General features: G+C 40.8%; 1 protein-coding gene across 1 annotated transcript; it reads right to left on the reverse strand.

The window, feature by feature from the left end:
* Positions 1–1,051: 1,051 nt before the first annotated feature.
* Positions 1,052–1,796, reverse strand: LOC132888819 (spermine synthase-like). The gene is given in 1 exon segment (XM_060924913.1): positions 1,052–1,796. A coding segment is annotated over 1 exon segment (705 nt). The 5' UTR covers positions 1,757–1,796.
* Between the last annotated feature and the right edge of the window lie 12,480 nt (positions 1,797–14,276).

The following is a 14,276-nucleotide window of genomic DNA, read 5'->3' on the forward strand; positions in this document are numbered from 1 at the left end:
AAAAGGGGATGTCTCACAGTGGTAAACATGGCCTTGTCCCAACTTTTTTGAGATGTGTTGTTGTCATGAAATTTAAAATCACCTAATTTTTCTCTTTAAATGATACATTTCCTCAGTTTAAACATTTGATATTTCATCTATGTTCTATTCTGAATAAAATATGGAATTTTGAAACTTCCACATCATTGCATTCCGTTTTTATTTACAATTTGTACTTTGTCCCAACTTTTTTGGAATCGGGGTTGTACTAGAGATGAACTTGTGTGTTTAGGTTGACCTTTGAACAAGGAACAGTGCTTTTTATGTTTTGATGACCATTGGCTGAGTTACAGTCTGAGACTCTGCATTCTTTGACCCTTTGTTTTATGAAAGCTCTTCCTGTTTAAAGTTTCACCACTTCATTTCCCATGTATTAATACATTTTTAGTCTTTAACCCATTTGAGAGAATAGCCAGACGACAGCTTACCTCATTCATAGAAAGTTTTTTTCAGCATGTGATATCCTTTCCCCAGTGTATAAATATCCCTTGTAAGTGACTAAGGCAGTCACTCCTTTGACCTGGTTAGGGTGCTACTCAGTCCTTAAGAATCTTTTAATAAAAGGTATGTGTGTTTTGCTTGAGTTTGTTGTCTCCAAATTTCTTATGGGTACAATTTCTACGACAAGAAGCAGTGAGGAGCTCTGCCCATTTGGGAATATTAAGAAAAGCTTCCTGGGTCAAGCATCAGGAATACTGACAAAAAATTTAAAATACAAAATAGTTTTTTTGTTTTACACTTTTCCTGGGCACACAGATCAATTTGATAGAGAGTTAACAGTTTCATTATTATTCTGAAATAGTAGGAAAAATTTAGGAAAACCATTCTATGAGCAGATGTGTCCATGCTTTTGACTCAATTTACAAATTTCACACTTTTCCTCCTTAATCATACCAATATGGGTCTCTCAACTTTTATCAAGTTCACAGCAGTATGGACTTTTTGTACAATATAAAATGTCTGGTACATTAAAGCAGCTCATAAAACAAAGGTGCATAAACTATTTTTTTTTCTACATGGGTGTGACTAATTGTCCAGATAATAACAAATGCTGTCCAAAGGATATTTCCACCATGGTGATCATCTTTGGTTTGAGCTTGACTGCTTCATAAAGGATGCCTCCGTCTCCTCCACCCAAGATCAGAATGTCCTTCCCAGCATAGTTCTCCCTGCCATTGCCCATGATGGCCTGTTTGTAGGGCAACTCACTTTCTGCTAAATTAATGTCCCCGTTGAGGATGAGGATATTGCCGAACTGGTGAGAGTGCAGGATTTTGATGTTCTGGTAAGCAGAGTCTTTATCAAACACAACTTCATCGATGTCGTACTCTATGAGCCTGCCATCAGCTGTCGGCTAGTACCTGTCCAGCTCTCCTCCTCACTGCAGTGCAGGAAGCCTCTTCACCCTCTGGATAGTTCCATGTAGCAGAGTCTTCAGTTTCTTCTCCAGTGCATTCAGTAGATTGTCCACTTGTGCTAAATCATCTCCTTCACAACACTGCAAGTCGAACGTCACCAGGCCATGAAAGTGTAGTCTCAGGATAGCAAGCCTGCCATTTTTCCCAATAAATGTGGCTACGTATCCATGCCCCTCTGTATCATGGACAGTTTCTGTCATTTCCTGCTCTTGAAATATAGACTGCAGGCCACGAACAGTTGCAGAATGGTCAGCTGGTGCAGAGAGCTTGAAGTCGAGGGTGTAATGTCGCACTGCCATGATGGGACAAGGCCATCTGCCATACCTGGAGAAGGCGGCCGGTTGTTGCACGAGCGGTGCGCTTTCCAAAAACAAAACAATCCCGCCAGCAAAATAGGAAAAAAAAGGAGCGATCTCACCTCTTCAGATGTGGGTTTAAGTCCGACTGTACATTCTTCAAAAAGGGCGAAGAAGAACGAAGTAATCCATAAGCGTGTAGCAGTCAATTTATTTCAGATCATTGAAGAATTCTGAAGGATGTCAGAATGTTCGCGCGCCGGCTTCCATCTACCCCCATTCATTCCTCTTTCCGCCTCCCCATTCAAAAAATGAGCACGTGATTTAAAGGGACTATAGCCATAGGACAGGGAGCGAGAAGGTGTGTGCGTGTGACAGTGACAGGGTGAGTGACAGAGAAGAACCCTATAGACTTCCTAGGCTCATGCTCGCCCTGAATTTCTCTTAAAGTGAAGGCTTTCTATGTATTAAATTACATAGACGTTTTAATACGAAATATAAATAAGTGTCTTAGACATAGATGCTATTTTACGCTACTGATTAATAAAACTTTATGTGGCTGATGCTACAGGATATAAAGTTTTATCGTTCAATAGTATTTCTAATTGTGCCACTGTCATTATTTAAGTTTCTGTGTCTAGTTAGACAGGCACGTCTGAGGGGGTGAATTTGCTGAGCGCAGTTGACAACAGGCGGGGGTGGGGCCTCGGGGGTGTGTCTGCCCAGGGCCTCGGCAAGGGTTAACACGGCCCTGCCTACAAAAATTTATACCATAAACTCTTCAGCTCAATCCCACATAAAGATTTATTTTATTTTTTAAAAACCTTATTAATTAAATTAAAAGCGGCAGGCATATCTGGGTATCTGCAATACGAAAACTATATAATTTTTGGATGGGGGGCGCCCCCCCTTAAATCCGCGCCAGTATAATGCTGTCTTTGGCTGCGCTTACATTACCAGGCTGAAGTCTCCAATCTGATTTTTTTTTGCCTTCATGTGACACCTCTGATTTTTCAGGGCTGTATGGATACAGAAATCTGATCTTTTCTAATCAGATTTTTCTTTTCTCGACCTGATCACGTACAGCTTAAGAACTGTACCGGAGCAAAATGCAATGCATGCATTAGTTACTAGTGTGTCCATTTAGTCAATTTTAATACCATGAGTTGTTTCACAAATGACAATTTTTGTTGTTGGTAACACAGATGACTCATGCAAAAATGTATCAGTGTGCACATGCGTGCCATTTCAGAGGACAGATGTGTTCACATTACAGTTAGATCTAGGTTACTTGTAATTATGAATGTGAACCGTCGAGAGAGGCAAATCTAATCTGAGCAAAAAAAAAAAAAAACAATCAGAATTGAACAATGAAGCTTGTACTGTGAATGTAGCCTGTGTGTCCTTTGCCAGTTTGATTGAATTTAATTTCAAGCATCTGGATGGTATCGTGTTCATTCCGCTCTGACCCCACCCACATGTCTTGAAAAAAGTTGTAGTGTAATTAGCAAGATTTAATCGGATGTCATTGGAATGAAGAAAAAACACAAGTAAAAAGAAATATAGCTGAACACATTCTCACCTTAACAATTATCAGCTTTTAACATCAGTTCTTTCATGCAGATTCTTACAAATTAGCAGTTGGAAATGGTTGGGTTGGCATGGGAATTATTTAGCATCATCAAGGACATTGCTCATTGCAACAATCGTTTTCTCCTTTTTACTCATTTTTTCTGGGCTTACGACAAACAGGGGACTGTGCATTCCTCTTCACATAATATTTTATCATAAAGGTCTAGTACATTTCCCTTTATACATATAAACTATTGTACAGACAGAGAACTTGACAAAGTACAACAAATTAAGAGAAAAGTTTAATTCATATAGCTTCTATATTTTAACTGTACAATTACATTCACAGCAGCTCCAATTTCTGGTGAAAACATTTATGTGTCTGTCTGTCTATCTAGCCATCTTTTCTATCTATCTATCTATCTATCTATGTCTGTCTGTCTGTCTGTCTGTCTGTCTATCTATCTAGTTATTATTATTATTATTATTATTATTATGTTCTTTTTTAAAGACCAGGTCATTGTCTAGACATCCATTAGCAGAGCTCTTTTAGCATTTTTTTTTCTCAGATCCTGACCCTTCCATTTCATTTAAAAAATATGACAAGTTCCAAAATATGATGTGTAAAATTTTTTTCCAATGCTGGGGAAAAACAACATGAGAGAAAACAATATTTCAATGACAGAAGCCTAACAAGTCTGAAAAAGCTTTGGCAGTTTCCAAAACCAATTATACAAATCATAGTAATTATCCTTTGTTTTATGGCAAGCTTTAAAAATAGATATCTGTCTGTCTGTCTGTCTGTCTGTCTGTCTGTCTCTATCTATCTATCTATCTATCTATCTATCTATCTATCTATCTATCTATCTATCTATCTATTATTATTATTATTATTATTATTATTTCTAAAGGCCAGGTCATTGTCTAGACATCCATTAGCAGAGCTCTTTTAGTGCGTGTTCTTTCCCCTCAGACCTGACCCTTTCATTTCACTTAAAAAATATGACAAGTTCAAAAATATGATGTCTAACATTTGTATAACCTGTTCCAATGCTGTGGGGACAAAACAAAACAAAACAAAACAAAACAAAACAAAACAAAACAAAAAAACCCTATGAGAGAAAACATGTCATGTATTTCAATGACAGAAGCCTATCAAGTCTGGAAAAGCTTTGGCAGTTTCCAAAACCAATTATACAAATCATAGTAATTATCCTTTGTTTTATGGCAAGCTTTAAAAATAGATATCTTTCTGTCTCTATCTATCTATCTATCTATCTATCTATCTATCTATCTATCTATCTATCTATCTATCTATCTATCTATTATTATTATTATTATTATTATTATTATTATTATTATTTCTAAAGGCCAGGTCATTGTCTAGACATCCATTAGCAGAGCTCTTTTAGTGTGTGTTCTTTCCCCTCAGAGCTGACCCTTTCATTTCACTTAAAAAATATGACAAGTTCAAAAATATGATGTCTAACATTTGTATAACCTGTTCCAATGCTGTGGGGACAAAACAAAACAAAAAAACCCTATGAGAGAAAACATGTCATGTATTTCAATGACAGAAGCCTATCAAGTCTGGAAAAGCTTTGGCAGTTTCCAAAACCAAGCAATTTTACAAGTCATAGTAATTATCCTTTGTTTTATGCCAAGTCTTAAAAATAGACAGCAGATGATATATGATAAGAAATACACAGCAATTATGCAGTGATGATATTTACACACAACAGTTTATAGTTTACAGTTATGTTTATATAGATACATAGTGCTTTCTTTTCACAGTTGCGTGCTGAAATTGAAGTTAAAGCAGATATGCAGAACCTTTATTTTTAAATAAATTTCTGAGTGGATAGTATCTATATCCTTGACTCTTGTATGCTGCATAAATAGGAATAAATAAAATAAAATTTTGAGAGTTAAAATCGACCACAAAGTTGGCATTTGAGCTGCCCCGCTGAGCTAGCCATGCCTGAGTGCGTGACGTCACTGCGGTAACCGGTTTTAAGGCTGAGGCCTTTTACAGCTATAGACCAAAGTCATATAAATAATAATTTATGGTGAAAGTAAGAAATACCATTATCGACTTGCTCAACTAAGACTGATTTGACTTAATTAATTGTGGGTTGATTCTCATTAAAACAGGATAGGTGTTGTAACTTATGCAACATACATGTACATTTTCACTGATAAAATGTAAAAGGCTAATTAAATAATCAGATGAACTGAGACAATCACATTCTGAAGCAAATTAAATAATCTTATACCGGTAACTTACACAATGCAAGTTACATGTATTAATCTAAATGCAGGTAAACAATGTTTTTTTTTTTTTTTTATCCAAATGAGAGTTGAAGCTTACCTATCTGTGTTTTCACTTCTTGAAGGCTGATCTTGTGACCGATTGTTTTGAAACAATTTGACTTTCAGTTGTTCGTTCAGTTCTCTGTTCATTCACTTCTTCCACGTAAGGGCGAGATGGCAGCAATATCCAGTTTAGAAATCAGACAGCTGGTTCACTCATTCTCTATTTTGTCCATACGGAGTACTCCGCCATTACTGCTCAGCTCAGGCAATTACCGTGGGGAGGTCACTGCCTGAGTAATATGTATGGGTGAGATGGCAGCAATATCCAGTTTAGAAATCAGATGGCTGGTCCACCGTTCCATCCCTGGTCCATCGTTCCATCCCTGGTTTTAGCAACAACCCTTGGCTCACTCCGGGCGGACTGGTGCAACTGAACTTTGCTTTAAAAAAAAAAATAAAATAAAATAAATAAATACTTTCCTTTTCTTGTAGTTTTCTTTAATTGTTGAAACTGCACCCTCTTTCAATACAGGCTTATAGCCAATGCTCCTCAACAGATCAGAGGTTTTGTATGAGTCCTCAGTAAAACGTGCAGAGCAGAGGAGAGACCACTTCATAGGCACCCAATGTGCCCGTGAACTTCTCGCAAAACGCATCCAAATCTTTGCAGTTTGAACATTCTTGGACCATGAATGCAACATAAATCCATCTTCTGTCGTGTTGCTGGCAGGTGCAGCAACACATCTACATGGCATGGCAATAAATTAGCTCAAAATGGAGGATCGGAGTTGCAGTCAGCTCTGTGTTTTAGTATAGTGGAAATGGTGATGAGACCGATAGACTTGCTGTTGTGACGTTACAGACGTCAAAGTCATTTACTCAGACTGCTACCTATATAAATCACTTTAATTGTAAAAATTACTATATTAGATTTATTGTTAATGCTGAAAACTATTCCTGTACCATGCTTGAGGTCTCAAGGCATTTATAAATGAAAGTGAGGCCATGGCTCTGCGTATATGCTTTAAGCAACGTCCGTGTCTGTGTGTGGGTTCCTCAGGGTTAGTAGTCATTTGTGGGATGAGTGTTTTTCCAGTCTCTGAATTTGAGCAGCGTTCTGTCTTTTCTTCGACTTTGCCTCCTGTTTTCATTAATGATCGGCATTAGTTCTTAATAAATAGATTCCTATTTAATACTGTAGCAAAATTAACCAGGAATAATCCACTATAGACACATGCACACCTGTAGTATGTAGTAGCAATGACTTCATTAATTTTTTTAATGACAAAATTGAGAATATCCAACAAAAAATTCAAACTACTAATTTAAGGTCAGACAATGTAAGTGGGTAAGGTGGTGTAGCGGTTAGCGCTGTCGCCTCACAGCAAGAAGGTCCAGGTTCGAGCCCTGTGGCTGACGAGGGCCTTTCTGTGTGGAGTTTGCATGTTCTCCCCGTGTCCACGTGGGTTTCCTCCGGGTGCTCCGGTTTCCCCCACAGTCCAAAGACATGCAGGTTAGGTTAACCGGTGGCTCTGAATTGACCGTAGGTGTGAATGTGAGTGTGAATGGTTGTTTGTCTCTATGTGTCAAATGACCTGGCAATGACCTGGCGATGACCTAACCTGCATGTCTTTGGACTGTGGGGGAAACTGGAGCACCCGGAGGAAACCCACGCGGAAATGGGGAGAATATGCAAACTCCACACAGAAAGGCCCTCGCCAGCCATGGGGCTCGAACCCGGACCTTCTTGCTGTGAGGTGACAGCGCTAACCACTACACCACCATGACACCCCATGTCACTACATAATACAGAAAAACTACTTCATGCTTCGTTACCTCCAGGTTGGATTACTGTAATGCCTTACTGTCTGGATGTTCCAATAAGTGCATATACAAGCTCCAGTTAGTTCAAAATGCAGCAGCAAGAGTCCTTACTAGAACTAGAAAATAATATGACCACATCACCCCGTCTTATCCACACTGCATTGGCTCCCAATCAAATTTCGTATTGATTATAAAATACTACTATTGACCTTTAAAGCACTGAATGGTCTTGCACCACAGTACCTGAGTGAACTTCAGGTCCTCGATGACCCGCCACGCCTACTTAGATCAAAAGGTGCAGACTATCTGCTGGTACCCCATATAGTGAAGGCTACATCAGGGGACAGAGCCTTTTCTTGTAAAGCCCCACAATTATGGAACAGCCTTCCAAGTAATGTTCAGGAATCAGACACAGTCTCAGCATTTAAGTCGAGGCTAAAAACATATCTGTTTAGTCAAACCTTTTGTTAATGGTGTTTATGAGGTAAAGGTGTAGATCTGGAGGGTCCTCAGACATAGAGTGTTTGGTAAACTGGGATGTATGGATGCTATCAGTCCCCCACTCGCTTGCTCACTTGAGTTTGTTGATGGTGTAGTGGCTGGCTGCTTTATGTCCCGGGGCTCCCACATGCCTGTGTTACCTTCTGGCTCTCCCCTTAACTACTGTCATAGTTAGTTGCTGGAGTCCCTGCTTGTACTCAGTGCAATATGTATACTGTTCCTACTTATTCAGGTGACATTGGGCATACCTAACAACCTGTGTTCCCCCCCCCCCCAATCTGTCCCTCTGAGTTACATGTCAGTCCTGGGATCGAGATGCTGACCTCTTCTGCTCCTCAGACCTGCCTGATCCATCCTGGTGCCCTGTGTCTGTTTGGAGTCTCATTGCATCGCTCCTGTGGAGGACGGCCCCATGTGGACAGTTGAAAGTCACACCTGGAGGAAGCTCTGGACTCTTACAGTAATGCTTTTATGGCTGAGGACTACAGTTGACTTGCTAACTTTAGGACTGCAGTCGTCATGAACAGTTTTGCACTCAAGTTTCCATCAATGAAGAGTTTATAACATCAACGAAACTGACTTCATGTTAAAACTGTTAATGTTATAGTCATGTTGTTTGTTGTTGCCCAAATGAGGATGGGTTCACGTTTGAGTGTGGTTCCTCTCGAGCTTTCTTCCTCATGTCATCTGAGGGAGTTTTTCCTTGCCACCATCGCCATAGGCTTGCTCATTGGGGATAGATTAGGGATAAAATTAGCTCATGTTTTAAGTCATTCAAATTCTGTAAAGCTGCTTTGCGACATTGTTTATTGTTAAAAGCACTATACAAATAAACTTGACTTGATGACTTCTGATTGTTCTCTGTGAATATGACTTGCGTTGCTCTGATCTATCTGGCAGATTCTCAGCAAATTAGACTAACTGCAGCTGTCATACAACCCCGATTCCAAAAAAGTTGGGACAAAGTACATATTGTAAATAAAAACGGAATGCAATAATTTACAAATCTCAAAAACTGATATTGTATTCACAATAGAACATAGACAACATATCAAGTGTCGAAAGTGAGACATTTTGAAATTTCATGCCAAATATTGGCTCATTTGAAATTCCATGACAGCAACACATCTCAAAAAGTTGGGACAGGGCAATAAGAGGCTGGAAAAGTTAAAGGTACAAAAAAGGAACAGCTGGAGGACCAAACTGCAACTCATTAGGTCAATTGGCAATAGGTCATTAACATGACTGGGTATAAAAAGAGCATCTTGGAGTGGCAGCGGCTCTCAGAAGTAAAGATGGGAAGAGGATCACCAATCCCCCTAATTCCGACAAATAGTGAAGCAATATCAGAAAGGAGTTCAACAGTGTAAAATTGCAAAGAGTTTGAACATATCATCATCTACAGTGCATAATATCATCAAAAGATTCAGAGAATCTGGAAGAATCTCTGTGCGTAAGGGTCAAGGCCGGAAAACCATACTGGGCGCCCTTGATCTTCGGGCCCTTAGACGGCACTGCATCACATACAAGCATGCTTCTGTATTGGAAATCACAAAATGGGCTCAGGAATATTTCCAGAGAACATTATCTGTGAACACAATTCACCGTGCCATCCGCCGTTGCCAGCTAAAACTCTATAGTTCAAAGAAGAAGCCGTATCTAAACATGATCCAGAAGCGCAGACGTCTTCTCTGGGCCAAGGCTCATTTAAAATGGACTGTGGCAAAGTGGAAAACTGTACTGTGGTCAGACGAATCAAAATTTGAAGTGCTTTATGGAAATCAGAGACGCCGTGTCATTCGGACTAAAGAGGAGAAGGACGACCCAAGTTGTTATCAGCGCTCAGTTCAGAAGCCTGCATCTCTGATGGTATGGGCTTGCATTAGTGCATGTGGCATGGGCAGCTTACACATTTGGAAAGACACCATCAATGCTGAAAGGTATATCCAGGTTCTAGAGCAATATATGCTCCCATCCAGACGACGTCTCTTTCAGGGAAGACCTTGCATTTTCCAACATGACAATGCCAAACCACATACTGCATCAATTACAGCATCATGGCTGCGTAGAAGAAGGGTCCGGGTAATGAACTGGCCAGCCTGCAGTCCAGATCTTTCACCCAGAGAAAACATTTGGCGCATCATAAAACGGAAGATACGACAAAAAAGACCTAAGACAGTTGAGCAACTAGAATCCTACATTAGACAAGAATGGGTTAACATTCCTATCCCTAAACTTGAGCAGCTTGTCTCCTCAGTCCCTAGACGTTTACAGACTGTTATAAAGAGAAAAGGGGATGTCTCACAGTGGTAAACATGGCCTTGTCCCAACTTTTTTGAGATGTGTTGTTGTCATGAAATTTAAAATCACCTAATTTTTCTCTTTAAATGATACATTTTCTCAGTTTAAACATTTGATATGTCATCTATGTTCTATTCTGAATAAAATATGGAATTTTGAAACTTCCACATCATTGCATTCCATTTTTATTTACAATTTGTACTTTGTCCCAACTTTTTTGGAATCAGGGTTGTAGTAGCAGTACACACACACACACACACACACACACACACAAACCCCTTATCAAGACCAACAAACAAATATATAATATTACAACAACAAAATAATAATATTTACATTTTTCTTTATTCCTAAAGAATGCATTGTTTCTCTTGCATTGCTTCAAAAGTGACTAATAAGTGATTAAACTAATAAGTGACTAAACTTTTTATAAACCTATAAAATACTTATAAAAATTAACGTGGACGGCACGGTGGTGTAGTGGTTAGCGCTGTCGCCTCACAGCAAGAAGGTCCGGGTTCAAGCCCCGTGGCCAGCGGGGGCCTTTCTGTGCGGAGTTTGCATGTTCTCCCCGTGTCCGCGTGGGTTTCCTCCGGGTGCTCCGGTTTCCCCCACAGTACAAAGACATGCAGGTTAGGGTAACTGGCAACTCTAAATTGACCATGAGTGTGAATGGTTGTCTGTGTCTATGTGTCAGCCCTGTGATGACCTGGTGACTTGTCCAGGGTGTACCCTGCCTTTCGCCTGTAGTCAGCTGGGATAGGCTCCAGCTTGCCTGCGACCCTGTAGAACAGGATAAAGCGGCTAGAGATAATGAGATGAAATAAACGTTTGTTGTTTGATTTAAAAAGTGATTAATTGTTCAATCAATCACTAATATTCAATGTTTCATTGTCAGGAGTTATGGTTCATTGTCAGGAGTTATAGCTGTTGATAGGATTTTCTGGATACTTTGGTTGATATTGCAGTGCTGGATTATTAAACTATTTACTTCAGCTTCATCTTTAATTCACACAGCCATTAGAAAGCGGCATAATTACTTCCATGTAAGCAGAAAAATTCCAAAGTTCACCTCATTAGTGCTATGATTACAGAGCAGAGCTCAGGAGCAGACTCCAAGTTAATGAAGCACTCCAATCAGCTTCTCCCACACAGGCAATAAGCAAAATGACACACCTGAAACTTTTGGTGCACTGGTATCTAATGGAATTGGATGTTTTTCATGCTGATTTTCAATCTTAGGTTATAACAGCAGAGCTGGGAAACTTATGATTTCCAGTGGCATGTCCAGGAACTGATTGTTGTTGTTACATGAGACTACAGTCTGGTTTTTGCTCAGGACTTGTACAAGCTGGTTGTTTTCTTTTCTGCTAAATATTAAGGGAAATTTTCACACAGTGCTTTTCTTGTACAAAACCTGGTAAGCTGAAAATATCAAATCTGAATTTGTATTGGAGTCAGTGCCACACAGTGTTATTGCGTCACAGAATATCTGCGCCAATCATGTTCGAATATGCATACATCAGCATTGTCAGAGAAGATGTGTAGGGGTGGGAACATTTCACATTTTTGTGTATTTATTAACTATAACCTGTATTTCATTTGTGTTTAGAGTGATGTGAAAGGTTCCCCTTTTTCTCAAGTTTCAATGGAATTGACTTGGCTTCTATTCAAAGCTGCTTGTCTTATTTTAAAGGTAGAATCTATTAGTAAAATATTATCTCACGTGATTTCCTGCATGAGTTAACTGTCACGATCCAGCCCGGAACTTCTAAATCTTGACCTGCACCTTTGCGCTCCACTCTGCGTTTTCCCCATTTTCCCCATGCTGCATTAACACACCTGCTACACATTTGCTATTAGCCACTCTATATACTAAACACATCAAGGAGAATTATTCAATGCGGATAAATACTTGCCGTAAGTTTTGTTAAGTTCATGTTCACGTTTTGTTTCCCGACTTCGATTACATTTTTGGACTAAGATTTTTGCCTGCTAATTTCTGGGATTTGTTACTGGGACTTTGACTGAGGACTTTGTCTTTTTTTCCAGCTCCATTTTTTGCTGGGATTATTATCATTTGTGACTCTCCCCTCATGCCGTCTTCCCAGGATTTTGCTGAGAGATTTTCAGACTGTGCTGCTGCACCCACTTCCCGCCTGTTCTCCTCATGAGCCTTCTCACCAGGCACACCTCAGTTAATTTCTAGTAGTTTCTCATTGGGTCTAATCTGTTCCTGTGGCCTCTGGGTCATGACAGAATTTATCCGCCACACCATGGACCCAGCAGACCATGTTGCGCTCAAAGCTGCATTGGCTAAGCAGGGCTCTGTTCTCGGATCTCATCAGCCTAATCATAGCTGTTTGCCAGAGCATGTCCTCCATCACCGATATCCTACAAAGACTCTCCTCACAGATGGTCAGCCAGCTGCTCTGGCCTCAATACTCCCCCCCCCCAGCCTCAACTACCCACTCCACAACCATATATTGGTGCACCTGGGATCTGCCGTTCGTTCCTCTCATAGTGCTCTTTAGCCATGGAACTTCAGGCATCTGCTTTCCCATCTGAGAGCTCCCATGTAGCTTATGTCATCACACTCTTAACAGAAAAGGCACGGAAGTGGGGAACAGCTGTTTGGAATGCCAGGGCACCCTGCTTCTCGAGTTTCAGGGAGTTTACTGAGGAGATGCAGAAGGTTTTTGACCAATCCCCCAAGGGCAGGGAGGTAGCAAGACAGCTGATGGGGCTGAAGCAAGATGCCTGTTCAGTTCTTGATTAAGCCATTGAATTCCGGACTCTTGCTGCAGCAGTTGACTGGAACGCGAGTGCCTTGTATGATGCTTTCTTTCATAGACTAAATCATGCCATCCTGAATGAGACTGCACCTCATGACTTTCCTGACAGCCTAGATAGCTTGGTAGACCTGGCTAGTGGGGTGGACTTCTGTTGCACAATCAGAGAAGGGATCAGAGGTGGAACTGAAGGGTTGAACCCAGGACTGTCACCTCTCCATTGGAGGGTACCACCCCTGGTGAGTTGGGGCCAATGCAATTAGGCAGAACCCGGGTAACCCCAGAGGAAAGATGATGCCATCAAGAAACTAGTTCCTGGTTTTATTGTTGACAGTTTGGACATTTGATCTCCCACTACCCAGTAAAAGGCTCTGCCCACCAGTAGATGCGAGGCTACAGGTGGGTGTCTCTACACACACTTCCCTTGCTGCTAGGTCAATGTTGACTGTTGAGATTTCATTCCAAAACAAGGTCCAGTCTGTTCAAGCCTTCATTGATTCTGGTGTGGACCAGAGCTTTATTAGGACTTCCTGGGTGGAAGAATTGGGCATCTTCTTGCATCAGCTAGATTGCCCCCTTGTGACCAGTGCACTGAATGGGACTGAACTCTGTCCCATTTCCCATGTCTCTGACCTTGTTACTTTGAAGGTTTCAGGTAATCACATTGAATCAATTTTGTTCTATGCCATGAACAACTCCCTTTAATTTATTGTCCTTGGCCTTCCCTGGTTACACCTCCACAACCCCCACATTAACTGGAGCGATGGGACCATTTTCTCCTGGAGTATTCACTGCCTGGCCTCCTGTCTATCTTCTGCTCAGACTCCTCTGGTCCCTTGTCACCAGTCCTGATGAGACAATCGATCTTTCTAATGTGATCCCTGAATATCTGGAACTTTGTTTGGTGTTCAGTAAGGCTTGTGCCACCTCTCTTCCTCCACACCGGCCATATGATTGTGCCATAGAGCTGTTACCTGGAACCACACCTCCCAAAGGTCATGTCTACTCTCTTTCCCCCCTGGAGAAGGAGGCTATGGATAAATACATCTCAGAGTCTCTAGCAGCTGGCATCATTCATCCATCATCCTCTCCAGCTGGAGCAGTGTTCGTCTTTATGGAGAAGAAAGACAAGTCCCTCAGGGCCTGCATTGACTATTGGGACCATAATGTCACTGTCAAGAACCGCTATCCCCTACCACTCATGTCCACTGCCTTCG

Source organism: Neoarius graeffei, chromosome 7 (genome assembly GCF_027579695.1).
Source record: "Neoarius graeffei isolate fNeoGra1 chromosome 7, fNeoGra1.pri, whole genome shotgun sequence".
Taxonomy (NCBI): Eukaryota; Metazoa; Chordata; class Actinopteri; order Siluriformes; family Ariidae; genus Neoarius; species Neoarius graeffei.